The sequence below is a fragment of the Microcebus murinus genome, chromosome 2 (assembly GCF_040939455.1).
Source record: "Microcebus murinus isolate Inina chromosome 2, M.murinus_Inina_mat1.0, whole genome shotgun sequence".
NCBI classification, from domain to species: domain Eukaryota; kingdom Metazoa; phylum Chordata; class Mammalia; order Primates; family Cheirogaleidae; genus Microcebus; species Microcebus murinus.
Genome location: NC_134105.1, coordinates 103,085,546 through 103,105,995, shown reverse-complemented (window position 1 = coordinate 103,105,995; position 20,450 = coordinate 103,085,546). Strand labels below are relative to the sequence as shown.

The window sequence follows — 20,450 nt, the reverse complement described above, 5'->3', positions numbered from 1 at the left end:
CCCTTTCACAGAGGCCTGCCCAAGAATGAAGCTAACACAAAGGAGAGCAAGATCCCTGCACTTTCAGCTGCTGAGCCAATAAAGGCCCCTCTTTTTTCTTAACTAGGTTTGTTGTCACTTTCAACCAAAAGATTTCTGCCTATAGCAGACAGAAATCATATAGAAAGGCTCTATCTGGCCATGGTAGCTCATGCCTATAATCCTAGCATTTTGGGAGGCTGAAGTGAAAGGATCACTTGAGGCCAAGAGTTCAAGACCAGTATAGGCAACATAGGGAGACCCTGTCTCAAGAAAAGAAATGAGAAGAGAAGAGAAGAGAAGAGAAGAGAAGAGAAGAGAAGAGAAGAGAAGAGAAAAAAGAAAGAAAAGAAAAGTAGCTGGTCATGGTGGCACACACCTGTAGTCCCAGCTACTCAGGAGGCCGAGTCAGCAGGAGGATTGCTTGGGCCCATAGTTCCCTTTGAGCATTTGACAGGAATGTCAGTTCCTCAAGGAAGCTGTGCCTGACCAAAGACTAGGTCAGGTGCCCTGTTACATGTTTCAGGAGCATGTCCAATGAATAAATGAATACATCTAAGGTAGTGGCTTCCTCCCCTACTAGATTATGAACCAGTATAGTACCCTGCATATCATAAGGGCTCAACAAGTAAGAAAAAGGGCTAGTATAGGACTGACATCTTTTAATGTGGAGGGCAAAATTCCTCTCTAAAAGTTCAGCTATTTAACAAGTCCCCAAGTCATGGAATTAAGGGGAAGAAACAGGATAAGTTCCAGAAAAAGACTAGAGAGGAAGTAAGATGACTACGGGCCCCATAATGCACATGGAAATGGGCATGACTCTGCACCACTAGCTCCAGGGCATGTGCATGTGTAGACATATGATAATCTCTTAAGAATTAAAGAAATCTTGGAATCAAGGAAAGGAGTGGAAAATAAAAGCCTTAAGGAAAGGGGCCGGGCGCGGTGGCTCACGCCTGTAATCCTAGCACTCTGGGAGGCCGAGGCAGGCGGATCGCTCAAGCTCAGGAGTTTGAAACCAGCCTGAGCAAGAGCGAGACCCTGTCTCTACTAAAAAAACACATATTAATTGGCCGGCTAAAAAATATATATAGAAAAAATAAGCCGGGCATGGTGGCTCATGCTTGTAGTCCCAGCTTCTCGGGAGGCTGAGGCAGAAGGATTGCTTGAGCCCAGGAGTTGGAGGTTGCTGTGAGCTAGGCTGATGCCACAGCACTCTAGCCAGTGCAACAGAGTGAGACTCTGTCAGAAAGAAAGAAAGAAAGAAAAGAAAGAAAGAGAGAGAGAGAGAGAGAGAGAGAGAGAGAGAGAGAGAGAGAGAGAAAGAAAGAAAGAAAGAAAGAAAGAAAGAAAGAAAGAAAGAAAGAAAGAAAGAAAGAAAGAAAGAAAGAAAGAAAGAGAAAGAAAGAAAGAAAGAGAAAAAAGAAAGGAATGTGTGCTGTCCCTCCACTTAGGGAAAAGGTCAAAGGTGGGAAGAAGACCCCCTTTCAACAATTTAGATCAAGATTTGGATGTGAAGGCGATCTGGCTGTGACATCTGTTGCCCCATTGATCGCCAGAGTTGATTCAGTTTACCTGGCTGGCCAGGCAGGTGTCCCCTTCCTCCCTCACTGCTCCATGTGTGTTCCTCCTGAAGGTGCATGCTCGGTGGAAGAGGACGACCTTCCCCGATATAGGAGGACTGTTCTTCAGTCAAGGGTATATAGGGTAGCTGTGCTCTCCTGCTTGTACCTCCAAACAAGCTCTCAAGATTTGTTGGGGATCTACTATTTCCCAGGAGTTACATAGGTGTTGAGGATGTGGTGATCAAAAAGACTTAGTCTTTGACTTCTAAGAAGTGTCTAAAAAAATAAAATAAAATAAAAATAAAAATAAAAATAAAAAGACTTAGTCTCAGCTATTAAGGAGATCACAATTTGGCAGCAAATTATTATACAATGTGGTGGCTGGTCTAGTAGAGATAAAAACAAGATGTCATGGAAGCACAGAGGAATGAGAGCTTAATGGCACTTGAAGGCCTAAAAGGGATGGAGATGGGCATTGAGACTTGAAAGTGAAAAAGTCAATGAGACAAGGATGTCTTAAAGACATTCCAAACTCTTGAGAGGGACAGGGAGTTTGGTGGATGCAGGGTGATAAGGAAGGCTGTGAAAGTCTTCTCTTATGAAAATCTCTTTCTGGAATGGTTGCTTGTTTCTGGAATGAGGGACTGAGGGGTCATTTGCTTGTATAGCCTCTGGTTGTTTCCTGCTCTTTTCAGGCCAGTCTACCTTTCTATCTTTTCTTCTCAAACTCCACAGCTTCTACTTCAAGTTTACTTCCAGCCTGGCAGGAGTGAGTCCTCTGGGCACAACCACCCAGTGTCCAAGGAGAGCTGAAACACCCTCCCTCTTCACATCTCCCTCATAGACTCCTTCCATACTCACCACGAAGAAAGGCAGAGGTCGAGGGGAGAGAACAAGTCCAAAACCACACTGGGTATTGATATAGAAGTTTCGATCCTGAAGCTAAATAGTAACTGCATAAAGTTTTGGTGGGACACTCCCATTGCTTCCAAATGTAAGGAATATTTTCTCTTGAAAGGCTTAAAAATCAATGTTGGCCTTTATTTAAGATGTTTTATTTTTTATTTATTTTTTTTTTTGAGACAGAGACTCGCTTTCTTGCCTAGGTTAGAGTGAGTGCCATGGCGTCAGCCTAGCTCACAGCAACCTCAAACTCCTGGGCTTAAGCAATCCTACTGCCTCAGCCTCCAAGTTGCTGGGACTACAGGCACGAGCCACCATGCCCGGCTAATTTAATATATATATATATATATATATATATATATTAGTTGGCCAATTAATTTCTTTCTATTTTTTTTTATAGTAGAGACGGGGTCTCGCTCAGGCTGGTTTTGAACTCCTGACCTTGAGCAATCCGCCCGCCGCCTCGGCCTCCCAGAGTGCTAGGATTACAAGCGTGAGCCACCGCGCCCGGCCTATTTAAGATGTTTTAAATTAAATTTAAAATTTTTATGACCAAACTAACATGACCAATTGGAAAACCAGTTAGCAAAACAAAGCAAGTACAAAATAGATTCATAATCCTATCTCCCAGGAAAAAAAATCACTGTTAGCAAAAAAATACAAATACACATTTCCAAATTTATCAGTATGTACTTAGATATAACATTCACACAGGAAAGCATATACATTATAAGTGTACAGCTAGACAAATTTTCACAACATAAACCCAGCCACATAATCCCTAACCAGATTTTTTTTTTTAAAGGAACAAACATAATCAATATGCAGAAGCCCTTCATGTCCCTCCCCGTTGCTCTTCCCTCCTCTTCAAAAGTAACATCATGGGGAGGGAGGAATGGGGAGTGACTATGGAAATTTCTAAACGAAAAAGTGTGATGGTTACACAACAGTTTGAATGTGTTGAATGTCACTGAATTGTACAATTTAAAATGGTTAGGCCGGGCGTGGTGGCTCACGCCTGTAATCCTAGCACTCTGGGAAGCTGAGGCAGGCGGATCACTCAAGAGTTCGAAACCAGCCTGAGCAAGATCGAGACCTCTTCTCTACTAGAAAATAGAAAGAAATTAATTGGACAACTAAAAATATATAGAAAAAATCAGCCAGGCATGGTGGCACATGCCTGTAGTCCCAGCTACTTGGGAGGCTGAGGCAGAAGGATTGCTTGAGCCCAGGAGTTTGAGGTTGCTGTGAGCTAGGCTGATGCCATGGCACTCACTCTAGCCTGGGCAACAAAGTGAGACTCTGTCTCAAAAAATAAAATAAAATTAAATTAAATTAAAATTAAAAAATAAAATGGGCCGGGCGCTGTGGCTCACGCCTGTAATCCTAGCTCTTGGGAGGCCGAGGCGGGCGGATTGCTCAAGGTCAGGAGTTCAAAACCAGCCTGAGCAAGAGCGAGACCCCGTCTCTACTATAAATAGAAAGAAATTAATTGGCCAACTGATATATATAGAAAAAATTAGCCGGGCATGGTGGCGCATGCCTGTAGTCCCAGCTACTCGGGAGGCTGAGGCAGAAGGATCACTCAAGCCCAGGAGTTTGAGGTTGCTGTGAGCTAGGCTGACGCCACGGCACTCACTCTAGCCTGGGCAACAAAGCGAGACTCTGTCTCAAAAAAAAAAAATAAATAAAATGGTTAAAGTAGTAAATTTTGTGTTAGTAGATTTTACCACAATTTTTAAAAATGACTAGAAGTTAAAAAAAATCTGACTTCCAATAGCATAGACCAACTTTGCTGTAAATGAAATCATAATTTATCTTTTTTTAAAACATCATTTAAAAAATGATGAATTTATTTGTATTTATTTTTATTTTTATTTTTTATTTTAGCAACAGAGTTTCACTCTGTTGCCCAGGCTAGACTGCAATGATGCCACTGTAGCCTACTGTAACCTCGAACTCCTGGGCTCAAGCCATTCTCCTGCCTCAGCCTCCCAAATTGCTGAGACTTTACAGGCATGCACCACCACGCTCAGCTAATTTTTGAATTTTTCTGTAGAGACAGGGTCTCACTATGTTGCCCAGGCTGGTCTCAAACCCCTGGCCTCAAGCAATCCTCCCACCTTAGCCTGCTATGAACATTCTTGTTCAGGTTTTTGGTGTACAAATACAGTCATGTGCCACATAATGTCGCTTTGGTCAACAATGGACCACACAGAACACTGGTCCCATAAGATTATAATACTGTATCTTTACTGTACCTTTTCTATGTTTAGATATACAAATACTTACCATTGTGTTACTGTTGCCTATAGTGTTCAATACAGTAACATGCTGTACAGGTTAGCAGACTAGGAGCAATAGGCTATACCACATAGGCTAGGATGGTGTACAGTAGGCTATACCATGTAGATTTGTGTAAGTACACTCTATGATGTTTGCATGGTGACAAAACTTCTCAGAACATATTTTCATCGTTAAGTGACATGTGACTATACATGCCTTCCTGTTGGGTACATAACTACATCACACACTTTTTTAAAAGGAGCATATTGTGACACAGCTTTGTAACCTTCCTTTCTTATTTACTATTTCTCAAACAACTCTCCATACCAATAAGTATTCGTTGAGACCTATTTTTAACAGCTACATACCATGTTTCCCCAAAAATAAGACCTACCCATAAAATAAGCCCTAGCAGGGTTTCTAAGCATTTGTGCAACATAAGCCCTACCCCGAAAATAAGACCTAGTGATGGGCGTGGCTACGCAGCGCATCTGCACAACCCATGCATTTCATCGTGGAGTGGTAAAAAAGATGAGCAGCCCTTCTCATCTGCCCCATCATGACAGCTACTATCCCAGAGGTGACTGGAAAGGTGCCGGCAGCCCCACCAACAAGGTCGGCTCCCCCTGTAAGGACCCAGCCATCCTGTGCATGCTGCAAGCTGAGGCATTGAGGAGAAAACAACACATCCTCTGAAAATAAGCCCTAGGGTGTCTTCTTGAGGAAAAATAAATATAAGTTCCTGTCTTATTTTCGGGGAAACACAGTAGTATTCCTTTGTAGGCAAATTTTTGCACACACCTTTAATAATTACCAAGTGAAATTGCTTGTTCAAAGTTTTAAAGATTTTTTATTATTTACTGCTAAACTGACCTCCAGAAGCACCGATACGATCAGGGTTGCCCTGGGCTCTCGGTCTATAGCACTGATGACCAACACCTCTATAATTCTTGCCTATGCTGAGCCCCTCCCCCTTGACCCACCTTGTCTCTTTCTTATGTTTTCTTACCTCATTCCTCCATTGTATCTTCTTTATCTCTGCACACCCAGTGCCTGCTACATACAGTTCCTGGCAAACAGCAAGTCTCATATTTGTTAAATCAATGACAGAATGCTATGCCTCTGGGAGCAAGTCAAAGGAGAAGGCTGCTCCCCTTGCTCCAAACATATGCACCTGCTCATGCTGATAACACTTGACCTTTTGGAGAGGAAAAAAAATCCATACAAACCATTTTCCACAGAACAGCCAGAATGATCTGTTAAAATTTTAAATCAGATCATGCCACTCCCTGCTTAAAATCCTCCAGTGCTTCCCAGCTGCACTTTGATTAAAACCCCTAACTTGGGTGGGGAGCGGTGGCTCAGGCCTGTAATCCTAGCACTCTGGGAGGCCGAGGTGGGTGGATCGCTCAAGGTCAAGAGTTCAAAACCAACCTGAGCAAGAGTGAGACCCCATCTCTACTAAAAATAGAAACAAATTAATTGGACAACTAAAAATATATAGAAAAAATTATCTAGGCATGGTGGTGCATGCCTGTAGTCCCAGCTACTCAGGAGGCTGAGTCAGAAGAATTGCTTGAGCCCAGGAGTTTGAGGTTGCTGTGAGCAAGGCTGACGCCACGGCACTCTAGCAGAAATAGAAACAGAGTGAGTGAGACTCTGTCTCAAAAAAAAAAAAAATAAGAACAAACCTAACTTACTGTGGTCTCCATAATCCAGCCCCTGCTTCTTTCACTGGTCTCATCTCCTACCCCTTTCTTCTCTCCTTTCACTAGACTCAAGCTCCGCTGAGTTCCTATTTATTTAAAAAAACAACAAGTTTTTACTATGTGCACTATTTTATGCACTTTGCATATATTCTCATGTAATCCTCCCAACAACCTTCTGAGGCATGTACTATTATGATCTCCATTTTGTGGAAACTGAGGCATAGACAGGCTAAGTAACTTGCCCCAGGTCACATCATTAATAGCTGGCACAGCCAGGGTTCAATGCCCATGCTCTTAGTGCCTCGTTAGCTTCCTACTACTTCCAGACCATACCACTTTCATTCTCACTCAGTCTTTGAGGTCTTTGATCTACCTAGAATGGTCTTCCATAGTCTCTCCCAGTCCTGCTTTCTTTTTCTTATTCTTTCTTTTAACTGACCTTCAAGATTTCTCACGCCTATAATGCTAGCACTCTGGGAGGCCGAGGTGGGCGGATTGCTAGAGGTCAGGAGTTCGAAACCAGCCTGAGCGAGACCCTGTCTCTATCAAAAATAGAAAGAAATTAATTGAGCAACTAAATATATATATATACAAAAAATTAGCCGGGCATGGTGGTGCATGCCTGTGGTCACAGCTACTTGGGAGGCTGAGGCAGTAGGATCGCTGAGCCCAGGAGATTGAGGTTGCTGTGAGCCAGGCTGATGCCATGACACTCACTCTAGCCTGGGCAAGAAAGTGAGACTCTTGTCTCAAAAAAAAAAAAAAAAAAGATTGCTTTCTTTTCTTTATCAGAGCTCAGTTCAAACACTGCCTCCTTAAGGAGATCTCCCCTTACTACTGGACTTAAAGTAACCCCAGTCACTCCCACATGACCCTACTTTAATTCCTTGCATCTGCTTCCAGTCTGATATTCTTCTGGTTATTTGTTTTATTGTCTGACTCCTCGCACTAGAATAGAACTGCCACAAGAGCAGGGAACTTGTTTGTCTGTCTTGTTTACTGCTATAAATCTATACCTAGACCAGCTTCTGGCATATGACAAAGCCCCCTAAATGTTTACTGAATGGTGTTTAGCATTTGCTGCACAACATACTAGGTATCCATCATTGTGTTAATCACCTAACATATATCACTTCGTCTAAATCAGCACAAAGACCAGTTTAGCAAAGCAGAGGGTATCACACTCATTTTAAGATAAGGAAACTGAAGTTTGCAGAAATTAAGTAACTTGCTCAGGGTCACATAGCTGGCAGAGGAGCTCAAATCCAAATCCAGTTGGGCCTGACTCCCCAGGCTGCTCTTTCCACTCAGCTGTGCTGCCCCTTCATGGTCTAATTCAAAGGAGGGCTGTAGCTGACTCTGCACTTAACACCTACAGCTCTACCCTCTCTCCTGAACTCAGAACCCACACCCTGCCAGATGTCTCCAGAAGAATGTTTCACATCACCCCCTTCTTCCAGACACTGAATAACTCATAACCCAACTGCCACCTTTCCCACGAAACTCAGCTCTCCTTTAAGTCTCATTCTCAGTGCTACTACTAGTACTTGCCCAGGCTTCCAGAGCTTCTCAAAACACTATAGTGATCTTTCTATCTCCCATAACCTTAAAATAAAGCCCAAATTCCGAAACATGGCTTTGAATGCCTGCCAAGACCTAGCCATGGCCTGCCTTAAATGCATCCTCTCCCTTATTCCAGACATAGGACTTCTTTCTATTCCTCCAACTTGCCACGGTCCTACCACAAAACCTTTGTGTTCTGCCATCGATACTTGCTGGGACAGTATCTGGCCCTTCCTCTCACCTCAGGTAATTCTACTTATTCTTCAGAATTTAGTATGTCACTTGTTCAGGAGCAACTTCTGAGATCCCCAGCCTTATTCTCCTTTGAGGCACTTACCAAAACTGAAGTTAACTACACGTGTAACAATCCACAAGAATATCTAACTTTCAACCATGTTGAATGCACAAAAAATGTGAGGACGGGGTCCCTCTCATTCAATGCTGCACCCCCATTGCCTCACATGTAGTAGGTGCTCAGTAAAGATAAGGTCATGGTCTCCCACATTTAGCAAGTCAGTTTGCATTGTAAACTCCAGGTTTATAATGTCTGTTTCCTCCAACAGAATGTCAGCCCCATAAGGGCAAGGATTTTTGTCTTATTCTCTGTTCTCCTAGCAACAAGTATTCATTAAATGAATATATCCATCACTTCCTTTCCATTTCTGCCCTTCACATTTCAGCTGGACACCATACTTATGTCCAGTCATTTCCAATATGACTCTATACTAGGCTTCTAGGCGCCAGAGGCTCTCTTAGCCATAGAGCTGAGATACTGAACAGACCAACAGAGAGAAGACAACAAACCTCATTTTACTGACAATGACTTTTGGGTTTCCTCACTGGGGCACTTGGAGAGTCTTCACAACATTGTGGGACTGTCTCATCATGTTTTTTTCTTCTAATTAAACCCTTTATAAAGTATGGTGTCTTCCAAATGGCTGCATTTGTGGGTTTCTTCAGTAAGGGCTGGAATCAAGTGATGTGTGAAAATCTCTTGAAAAAGCACTGTAGAAGGCAGAGCGGGGCATAAGGGCATGGACTCTGGAGACAAGCCCAGAAACTCTGCTTACAAGCTGTATAGCCTTGGGCAGTCACTCCTTTTCCCCACTTGTAAAACAGGGATGAAAATGCTTATCTTGCAATGTTGTTGGGATGTTTAAAAATATTTGCAAAATACCCTGGCTCAGGAAATGATCAATAAATGGGAATTCTTACTACAGCTTTTTATGCTACCAGCTTGCACACACAAAGGCAACACGTAGCTAACTGTTCAGGCTACCCAAACAAGATAAACGGCCCCAGGAGGACCAGGAACACAACACAATCATCTTTATATACCCAGAGCCCAAATTGGCCAATAAAGGGTTTCTGCCAAGGCCATTGAATAGATAAACGAGTACTCCAGCATCGAGCATGAAGGTGAGCAGTTAGCTTCCAACATAGGCTAATTAATTTCAGTCCAGATAGGAGAGAAGAGGGGAGATCTGGCCAGTAGCTTAAAGGGTTGAGCTGCCCCAGCAGAAATTCACCAGGCCCTACCCTAGGCTAACACCTGCCCTTGGTAAAGGAACGCTGGCTCTGGATTTCTGGAACTTTAGCCAGCTCTGTCCTTTGTGATAGTGCCACCTAGCGAGGTTCTAAAGGAACTGCCGACTATTCCAGGCAGCTGCCAGGACCACTGCGACAAGGTGTAGCCATTTAGATTTGGGACTGGGAATGGAGTCCGCCTCAGTCGGTCTGCTTCCCTCTTAATGGTTTGGGCTCATGATGCACTCCTTCCACGACTCTGTGGAGGAAGCCCACGCAATCTCTTCCCCAACCTCGTGCAGACCCGAGGGGTATGAAAAGCGCGAAAGGCCAGCTATTGACCACCCCTCATACATAATAGACCAGCGACCTATCGCTCCACACTTTATGGTCTCCTTGCTTTGAATCCTTGGGAGCAGGCAAACAGATATCATCCTCATCAGAGCTATTGCACAGATGAGGAAACCGAGGCTTAGCAGGAAAATGGTTAACCCAAGGTCACACAACGCATTAGAGGTAGGGCCGGACGAAAATTTAAGCCTCTTGAATCCTGGTCTCTGGCTCCTTTCCCGACCACATGCCCCTCATTCAGCGTGGAGACACGGCACGCACACTCCACGGACGGCAGAGGCTCAGGGACTCAGCGTGGGGCACACGATAAAGACAGTAGAGCAGCGACCACACTTCTTTCTTCTCTACCCACCGAACGCCCGGCACGCTAGCCGTGGCTCGGGGGCGGGAGAACAGGGGCCCAGAGCAGGAAACAGAGTCCCGCGCGGGTAGCCCCTGGGAGCACGCGGCGCCGGGTCACGTGAGGGGGGAGAGCCGGCGAGGGGCCGTCAGGCGCATGCACGCACGACGTACGTAAACACGCTCTGAGGCGCTGAAAGAGGCGAGCCTGAAGGCGAGGGTCACATGTGGAGGGTGGCAGACGAGAACGAAGGGGCGGGAAAAAGGGAGAGATCACGTGGAGGAGGCCAGCGCAGGGAAGTCACGTGAGAGGGGACGGAGGCGGGGCCGCCGAAGAGGAGGAGGAGGGGCGCGCGGCTTCCGGCGGCTGGGGGGGGCCAGCGAGCGGAGGGGGGGGCCCCTGTCCCGGAGGTGGCGGCGGCGCCATCTTGGCGAAGGGGGGATCAGGAAGTGCGGACCGCGGCGGCGGCGGCGGCGGCGGCGGAGGAGCCCGGAGCGGAGGCCGGAGGCTCCCGGCCCGCCGGCCCCGGAGCGGAGCGGAGCGGAGGATGCAGCAGCCGCAGCCGCAGGGGCAGCAGCAGCCGGGGCCGGGGCAGCAGCTGGGGGGCCAGGGGGCGGCGCCGGGGGCCGGGGGCGGCCCAGGGGGGGGCCCGGGGCCAGGGCCCTGCCTGAGGCGGGAGCTGAAGCTGCTGGAGTCCATCTTCCACCGCGGCCACGAGCGCTTCCGCATTGCCAGCGCCTGCCTGGACGAGCTAAGCTGCGAGTTCCTGCTGGCTGGGGCCGGAGGGGCCGGGGCGGGGGCCGCGCCCGGACCGCATCTCCCCCCACGAGGGTCTGTGCCTGGGGACCCCGTCCGCATCCACTGCAACATCACGGTGAGGACCCTCTCGCGTGCGCCTCTGTGGGGGGCCCTTGTCAGGGACTTAGGATTACCCCATCCAGCTTTTTGCTCTCGAAGGACCTGGGAGGCCGAAGCCTTGGGGTTCGTCTCCTCTCCAGGTTACACTTGTTTCTGCTGCTTAAGGTTCTGTCGTGTCCCATAATCTACCATTGACCCAATAGCCTGGGATACCCCAACATATGGCGCCTCGACTACCCCTTTCCACGAACCCACCCACATCCCAAGGTCCATGATTTTGGTTCCTCTTGGCTACTCCTCCACAACTTTACCTTGCCACCTAGGAATGCCCCTTTCTCCACCCCCACCCCCACCCCTCATCTCAGGGTTCTAGGCCTCTGCACTGGCCCCAGCTGGAAAGACCTTGCCTGGAACTTTGCACATTTCAGTGATGCCCCCTTCTCAGTAGTTCCTTTGACTTAGGACTTTGCCACCTGTGGGATCCCTGCCCAGACATCCTTCGTGCATCCCTCTTTGCTCTCTGTATCTCACCAAGTGATAGTTTGCAATTCATTGACTCCTATTCTCTCTTTTGGATGCACTTTTATTTTGGTGTAACCTCTAACTCTCCTCTTTTTCCCTCAGCTAGTAGCAGTTCTGCCACTCCTTTCCCTGTTCCCTGTGGATATATCCAGTTGCCCTGAGTTGTTGCCTTTCCTGTGTGGTGGTGATGCGATGTGGGAGGGCTACCCCATTTATTCTGAGCAGTAACAGTACTATTTCTCTTAGTGAGCATCATTCCATCCTAGGCATCCACCTTACATGTCTCTGCTCAGTCTATCCTCAGACATCCCTTGAAGAGAGGTTTGGCTTCTGATAATTTGGGAATGTCTGGTATTGCATGGTATAGCACTTACGTTGGCTGATACTTCCTGAGGTGATGGTCTTCTCCCTGCTGGGAGCAGTAGCTAGGGTACTAGCGGACAGTACTTACCTGAGCAGGCAGACTGTGAATAGGAGTAGCTTGGGAAAGGCAGATCTGGGGGCCTGAATTCAACTTATGTGGTGTTTTCTGTCCCTTTCTAACCAGGTCAAAGGTTGGTGAGGTAAACCTCAGCTTGGGTTGAAGTTGAATGATGACCCACCAAAACTCGCGTGTCCCATTTCTCTCTTCTCCCATTTCCTTCTGTTTTTCCCCCTACTTAAAAAGTTCAAGGTTGAGGGACTAGGGATGGCTTAGTCAGATGAAGATTTGAGCATCTTTGATAATTATTTTTCTTCCAGCACTGAGGATTAGAGCAATGGGAGAGCTAAGATCCCCAGTAGAAGTAGATAAGGTTTCCTTGGCATGTGTGGAAATCTCAAGAGTTAATTTTGTTACTCACTTAAGCTTCTTATTCCTTAAGGGTAGGTTTGCCCCATCCAGCTGCCCTTCCAGTTGTCAGAGGTCTTTGTCCCTGGTAGGAAGTGAGGTTAGGGGGTCCTCAGCCAGATTCCTTGTGGCCCCTATAAAGGAGACTTGACCTTAACCAGCCCCTTGCTCTAGGCAGAGGGGAAGTCTGGTCAGGCTGCATTTGGCACCATGGTTCAGGAATGCTGGGAATGTCAGCAGCGTAGGCTTCTTTCTCCCAGCCTGCCATGTGGAGCCCTGCAGCCCACGCCTGGACTGAGAAGGTGGCAGGTTCCCAAGGGAGAGGTGGGGAGAATTGGTCTTTAAGGGGCTTTGTTGGGAGTGGTGTGTGGAGAGATTCTTCCAGGTAGCCTTTTACTCTTGGGTTCTGAAGATGCAGTCTAATTTATATGCTATGCTTTTTTCACATCAATGTGATTGTGATGAGGTGATCCCTTCCTCAGCTAATTGTGGAGTTAGAAAAACAGAAAGGTTGCAGGATTCTGTCCTGGGCATGGAGAGAACTTCAAGTCTGGAACTTGTATAGGCAGTATGGTAGATCAGGAGTCTTCTCTCACTGTTAGCAGAGTTTGATTGTGCTGGTGTTTACTCTCAAGGAAAGAAAGAAAAGGTTCCAGGCTGCTTCTTGGAAAGGGACTCTTTTTCTTCCAGTTTAGGATTTGTTGGGAAGCTCCTGACCTGAGTTGGGCTTTTATGAGTACACATGTAAGGGGTAGGGTTGGGAAGCAAAGAAACTAGAAGTTTTGGGGGACACAGAGCAGGCTAAATCTGGCTTTTCCCAGAGTTGCCCATTTTGACCACTTTCCCTGCTCTTTTCCCCTCAGGAGTCATACCCTGCTGTGCCTCCCATCTGGTCGGTGGAGTCTGATGACCCTAACTTGGCTGCTGTCTTGGAGAGGCTGGTGGACATAAAGAAAGGGAATACTCTGGTGAGGGGGCCACAGGGTGGGGGCATATTTATTCCTATGAGGCCCATGTCACTGAGGCATCCTCTGAAAGGGAGTTATATCTGGAAAGTGGATGGTACATTAGGCTAAACATTTTGGGGCAGACTTAGGGAAGTTGCTTACTGAAGCCAGAGGGAGTTCCCTGCACCAGCCCTAGGATTGGTCTACCAGCAGACTCATTCCCACAGCCATGTGATCCATAAGGTTTAGAGAACTTGATACCAGTTTGGGGTCTGAGCTAAGAGCTCATGCATACACTGTCCATATTGGAGTGGGGAAAGGAGTATATGATGTTTCTGTGGTCCCCTACCTGCAGCTATTGCAGCATCTGAAGAGGATCATCTCCGACCTGTGTAAACTCTATAACCTCCCTCAGCATCCAGATGTGGAGATGCTGGATCAGCCCTTGCCAGCAGACCAGGTGAGTAGCTGAGGAGCTTTGGGCCTTGTTGCACAGAGTTGCCCCACAGGAGGCACTTAGTAAATACTTGTTAATTGAAATGAGGCTGCCGTAGTTTCTCTCTACCCCTGCCTACTCCCAAACACATGTGTATCTCATAATTCTCACCTTGCTGCTTCTCCAGATGGGAATCTAGCTAAATGGGCAGCTAGTAGCTTCATGTCTCCTATAAAAACTCACTCATGGGCAGTATCCCTCATGTTAAGAGGGAGCAGGAATTTTCACAATTAGCAGTAGCAGGTGGTAGCTACTGGGGACCCAGGCCCCGTGTTGAGAAGCAAAAATGCAATGTCAGTCTAGAGAAGATCAAATAAAGGAGGGGTTTTTAGGAAATTAATACTGGGATTTGTGAGGTGGGGGACAGAAACAGCCATTTTGCTTTTCTTTTATTCTTTGATATATGGTAGAGAGAGAACAATGGGCTGGTAGCAAAGTCATTCTCTGGGCTGTCGCTTCTACTCAGATCTGGCTGGTGGAGAAGCTGGCAGCATTATGGGCAGGTGCAGAGCTTCAGACCTGGAGGCTCAGGGGAATAGGTGTAAGGCTGCATTCTAGCAAGCCACTGAGGCTCTGATCTTTGTCTTCCCCCTCCACCCCCACTGCAGTGCACACAGGAAGATGTGTCCTCAGAAGATGAAGATGAGGAGATGCCTGAGGTAGGCTTGCCACCTGAGGTGCCATTGGTCAGAAGCTCTTTCAGTCACTAACATTGACCACCCACTATATCCATTCTAGAACTGGGGAGAGAAAAAGATCAAAGGAATAAAGACAGATTTACTGACGTGAAGGAAAAACCAGTGTAGTAGAGAAGATGGGGCTCCCATATCCAACCACTGAAGATAGTTAGGTGCAAATCCATTCAAATGAAGTATTTGATAAGTTAAAAATTTCAGATGGCTTTGGAGTTTGGCAGACCTGAGTTTGCATCCCAGCTATGTTAATTGGGTTTGAGTTTTACCAAATCTCACCAAGCTGAAGTTCTGTTGTCTATAAAATGGGATTCTAATACTACATTGCATATAAAGTACTTCATATAGTACATGATAGTACTAAATTATTTATCTGATATATTCTCTAAAAACGTAGGTACTTTTGCAGAATATAATGGTTAAGAATTTGAACTTCTGAGCCAGACAGAATTTGATTGAAGTCTTAGCTCTGCTAAGAATTCTATGGGCATGTTAATCTTATTTAGACCTCATCTGTAAAATGGGGATAATGACAGAACCATGATATGGTGGTTGTAAATGGGCCAATGTGTATAGCACGTTGTATAGAACCCGACATGTAATAAACATTCAGTAAATATTAGCTGCCATTGTAATAATTAGGAGGTTAGTGTGTCCTGCCAGAGCATAGAGATCACTGATCACTTTATTTCCTAGAATTGGATTAATGTCCCAGGTTATGTAACTTTATAAGAGTCTTTAGACCAACAAAGGGCTGGTGACAATTGAAACTTACTTCTCCTAGGCAGTGGACAGCCCTCTGTGCCACACTCCCAGCATTTGAGGGGCTGGATGCTGGATATGATCTCCCCCGTTCCCAAACCACACACACATTGAGCTACTTGCTCACTTAGAACAGAGAGCAGAAAGAATAAGGAGCTAATTCTATTCTTGACCTCTCCCATCTTCCTCTCTGGACCTCCTTTCTTATTTCCATCTTGGCAGTGGGTGCCTCTACATACCTGATTCACACCCTGCATATGTAGGGAGGGGAGGAGATTTAATGATCCAGGTTTCTCCTTTAGAACTGGGGCCCTGAGAACTCCTAGGCACATAGTCACCTGGTGAAACATGAACTTTGAGTCACAGTATCAGGCCTAAGTCATTCTGTTAGAAATTAGAGAAGAGTTTCTACTTCCAAGGGAGAGTTTTAGGAACAGTTGGAGTGGGGTCAGTCTGGGGAACAAAAGGGCTGAGTAGCTCTGCCAGCTCCCTAGGTCCTTACTATAGCTCTGCTACTACAGCTTGAGAACTAAGTAAGAGAAGATATTTGCCTTGTCCTTTCTATTGTAAAGGGAATGGGGCTGGGAATTGACTGCTGCCCCTTAACTTTTGGCTCTTGGTCAGATGGGAATGGGAAGTTGGTGGCCCTTCATAAGCTGTTTGTTTCTTTCCTCCTCTGTTTCACTCCCACCCCACACCTCCCCTAGGACACAGAAGACCTAGATCACTATGAAATGAAAGAGGAAGAGCCAGCTGAGGGCAAGAAATCTGAAGATGATGGCATTGGAAAAGAAAACTTGGCCATCCTAGAGAAAATTAAAAAGAACCAGAGGCAAGATTACTTAAATGTACGTGCCTTCTGGAGAGAGGCTGGGTGGAGGGGTTGGTGGGTGGTGGGTAATGGCTGAAAAGTGGCAGGCCATGGCATATCAGTAGGGGGAGTAGATTCCTCTTTTGCATGTGCCTAATCCTTCCCTAAATCCTGGGCAAGCTGCCAGACTGCCCTTTAAAGTGTGTTTCTAAACTACATGACCAAGAAACGTTCCTGCCATCTCTACTTCACAGGGTGCAGTGTCTGGCTCGGTGCAGGCCACTGACCGGCTGATGAAGGAGCTCAGGGATATATACCGATCACAGAGTTTCAAAGGTGGTGAGTTTGCCCCAGAGCAGGGCCTGCACAGGAGTTTCTCATAAAGAAGGATATGGTAGCAAGGGGCCCCAGGAGGTTCTGGGATATGTGAATGCTTATGAACTTACCAGGCCAAGAATGGAGCTCCCGGCCGGGCGCGGTGGCTCACGCCTGTAATCCTAGCTCTCTGGGAGGCCGAGGCGGGCGGATTGCTCGAGGTCAGGAGTTCAAAACCAGCCTGAGCAAGAGCGAGACCCCGTCTCTACTATAAATACAAAGAAATTAATTGGCCAACTAATATATATAGAAAAAAATCAGCTGGGCATGGTGGCGCATGCCTGTAGTCCCAGCTACTCGGGAGGCTGAGGCAGGAGGATGGCTTGAGCCCAGGAGTTTGAGGTTGCTGTGAGCTAGGCTGACGCCACAGCACTCACTCTAGCCTGGACAACAAAGCGAGACTCTGTCTCAAAAAAAAAAAAAAAAAAGAATGGAGCTCCTCAAGCCAGTGGCTTAGATTGGATGCATGTCCATCTGGGGTTAACCTGGAGCAGTTGAGCTTTTTCTCTGTTTGGCAAAGATCTGCATTTGGGACCACTCACCAACTGGACCATCCTACTAACACCCATCTTCCTTCCTCCCTGCTTCCAGGAAACTATGCAGTTGAACTTGTGAATGACAGTCTATATGATTGGAATGTCAAACTCCTCAAGTGAGTGGGGACTGTGGGATTGGAAGGAAGTGGAGGAGTGTGAGTGGAGCTACTGTGGTGGGATCTCCAGGGCAGTCCCATCCAGTGTGTTGGTTGCAGGCTTCCAGAGCGGGTGTGGGCAGTGGGAGCCCTTGTGAGGCTCCTGAGCTGGGACCAGGAGTCTGAGTTCAGGCTCATTGCTTCATAGAGTTGACCAGGACAGCGCTTTGCACAACGATCTCCAGATCCTCAAAGAGAAAGAAGGAGCTGACTTCATCCTACTTAATTTTTCCTTTAAAGTAAGACTTTTCTTTTCCAGTCTTTCCCTCCCTGGCCCAGGCTTCCCCGGCTGCCTTAGAATCCTGTGGAGGATACTGGCCTCCCTTCCCTGATTGTCATCTCTGTCTCTTTCTCAGGATAACTTTCCCTTTGACCCACCGTTTGTCAGGGTTGTGTCTCCAGTCCTCTCCGGAGGGTGAGTGGCTGGGCATGAGGAAGAGGGCAGCTCCTGTGGCAGAGAGTGGGGAAGGGACTTGATGTTTTTGCCAGGCACAACTGACTAACCTTCCTCATGCAGGTATGTTCTGGGCGGAGGTGCCATCTGCATGGAACTTCTCACCAAACAGGTGAGCCTCTCACTCCTCCTTGGCTGGGCTGGGTGGGACGAGGCTGAGCTTTACCACACACGCACCCTGTGGGTTGGGCGGTAGGCGTGATGTGGCCCTTTCCTTCTGCCGGGCAGGGCCCGTGCCCACTGACCTAGGCAGACAGGTGGTAGCTGTCCTGGGAGTGAGGGCAGGGGCCCTTCTATAGATGCAGCTGCTTGCCTGAAGAACAAGCATGAGGTTTCTCAGAAAGCTCTGTCCTGACTTGCTTTGTCCCTCCCATCACCTAGGGCTGGAGCAGTGCCTACTCCATAGAGTCAGTGATCATGCAGATCAGTGCCACACTGGTGAAGGGGAAAGCACGAGTACAGTTTGGAGCCAACAAAGTAAGGAGCCTGGGGCTGGTGGGGCTGGCTGGAGCCAAGTATGGTTTGGGCCACTGGCAGGCCAAGGCTGCCTTTGAGGGACTGAGAAGATAAGGCCCCAGGGCTTGTGGCATTGAATGAGAGGTCCTGGGGCGCCACAGTGGGAACAGGAGCGGGAGCCATTGGCCTGCGGGACATCTTAAGACTTTGTGGGTGGGGGGTGGGGAACAGGTCTGGAAAAGGAAGCAGGGGATTGTGTCCCCAAGAGACCTCCCAGGTAGAGGGTAATTAGTGTGTCCCCAGAGCACAATGCTTTGAGTCGGGACTCCTGGGACTCCTGGGTCTCTGGGTGGCAGCCTGCAGAAGGTGAGGGGCAGTAAGGCCATAGCAGGCCATGGCCTGATCTGGTGGCTTCCTCTCCCCAGTCTCAATACAGTTTGACAAGAGCACAGCAGTCCTACAAGTCCTTGGTGCAGATCCACGAAAAAAACGGTGAGGCTGGAGCCAGGACTCAGGAGATTCGGACACTTGCCAGGCCCCAGGTTTTCACTTCTAGCCAAAACCTTCTGGTTTCTGAGCCTTACCACCCATTAACACAGCACCTGCCCCAGTTCTCCAAAAAAGGGCTGGAGGCGGCTCATGTCCATAACCGCTTCTCCCAGAAGAGCACCAACAGTGGTATCATGGATAGTCTTGGTGCTGCCCCCCTTCCTGACTACCCTTTGAGAAAGCTCATCTAACGCTCCTGTCATCTCAGGTTGGGCACATCATTCCCTCTTTCTTACAGTCTCCAGGTAGGCAGTTTCTCAGCCTCCCATACACCTCTCTTCCCGCACTGGATACCCTTCCTGAGGTGGTTTTGCCTCTGACACTGGAGATGTCTTCAGTGATTTCGGGTAGGGAGGGCGGGCCTCAGCCTCCACTTCACTGACTGTTCTGTTTCTCTGCAGGCTGGTACACACCCCCAAAGGAAGATGGCTAACCATGGAGTGTCGTCCCCTTCCTCCTTCCCCAGGCACCACTGGACCAATTACCTTTGAATGCTGTATTTGGATCTCACGCTGCCTCTGTGGTTCCCTCCCTCATTTTTCCTGGACGTGATAGCTCTGCCTATTGCAGGACAATGATGGCTATTCTAAACGCTAAGGAAAAAAACAAACAAACACAGAACTGTTTCAAGTACTCAAGACTGACTTACAGACCAACCACCTTGCTGGAACCCTTGCTAGCAGGCATTCTTATAAAAGAAACTTTCGAGCCTCCTTATATTGCTGGAAACTCAGCTGTGCTCCAGACTAGAGCCTCCTTACCTATGCTATGGATTTTTAATTTATTTTCTCTTATTTCATGTACACTGCTTTTTTTGGTTACAGTGTATGATGGATGTGTATGAAAAAAAATGTATCTTTGGGAAAACAATTACAGTTTGTTAATTTGAAGATGCTGGTCTTGACTCATCTTTATTTTTATTCCCACATCCCACCCCATCCCCTGAACTGCTTGGGAGGTGGGGGAGGGGTACCAAGTCCACTGTTGCTTTGGTAAAGATGAGAGGCTGCGTTTTGCTGCTAAAGCACGAAAAACGTGGAGCTGAAGCACACGCCTGGTCCACCCCTAGATTTCTCTGGAAGGCCTCTGGAGCAACCAGCACTTGTTCCCCTTGGAATGCAGAGCCTGGCCTGCTAAACCACAACGCAGTAGGCTGAAATGATCTTAATTCTTAGGACTACTTTTCTCTTCTAGTCACAGATGGTTTCAGATTTCTAAGAAAAAGAAAATGAGGCTCAAGAGGCTGCTTCATAGAATTCCTTTGGAACGAATTGAGAGGGGATGGGGACAGTCTCCCAGTGTGCGTTTGGTCTTCTCTGACCTCAGCAATACGCTATGTAGCTACGACGCTTCGGTATTCACTGGTCCTTCCCCCTCTGAGAAAGTGACTTCTAAGTAGAAGTGGATGGTGATCGTTGGTAAGCTTTGCTCACCTTCCTCTTGTCTCTTGCTTCCTTTGGTTTTGTAAAAGAAGGTAGGCATAGCCCTGAAGTTATTTGGCTTGGAGAACTGTGGACTCTTTCAAGCCACTATTGGAAGGTGGGTCCTACTGGAAAAGGTTGGCTTTTTAAGGGAGTTGTTCTATACACCTGTATCCTTACCCAGGTTTGGGAACTGCTGGGGAAGGAAAGTGAGTGGGGAGTCTGTGTACTGCAATAGAACTGTCGGTGCTGTGTTGTCTGTACCTGCTGTTGTAAAAGTTTGGGCATGACTGTGCATCTAGCAGGTGCTGCCTGCATCTCCTTG

At 47.3% G+C, this 20,450-nt stretch overlaps 1 protein-coding gene across 1 annotated transcript; it reads left to right on the top strand.

The window, feature by feature from the left end:
- The first annotated feature begins 10,691 nt into the window (after positions 1–10,691).
- Positions 10,692–19,594, top strand: UBE2Q1 (ubiquitin conjugating enzyme E2 Q1). The gene is made up of 13 exons (XM_012767943.2): positions 10,692–11,136; positions 13,335–13,439; positions 13,774–13,878; positions 14,523–14,573; positions 16,076–16,216; positions 16,434–16,518; positions 17,146–17,206; positions 17,394–17,484; positions 17,602–17,660; positions 17,763–17,811; positions 18,081–18,176; positions 18,581–18,647; positions 19,106–19,594. The coding sequence occupies exons 1-13, from the start codon at positions 10,810–10,812 to the stop codon at positions 19,135–19,137; spliced, it is 1,269 nt and encodes a 422-aa protein (XP_012623397.1). The 5' UTR covers positions 10,692–10,809; the 3' UTR covers positions 19,138–19,594.
- Positions 19,595–20,450: the final 856 nt, after the last annotated feature.

Excerpts from the sequence above, each read along its gene's own strand:
- UBE2Q1 (XM_012767943.2), top strand. The coding sequence starts at position 10,810 with ATGCAGCAGCCGCAGCCGCAGGGGCAGCAGCAGCCGGGGCCGGGGCAG. Across the intron at positions 11,137-13,334 it reads GCATCCACTGCAACATCACG|GAGTCATACCCTGCTGTGCC; the intron begins GTGAGGACCCTC and ends TTTTCCCCTCAG. Across the intron at positions 17,812-18,080 it reads TGGAACTTCTCACCAAACAG|GGCTGGAGCAGTGCCTACTC; the intron begins GTGAGCCTCTCA and ends CCCATCACCTAG.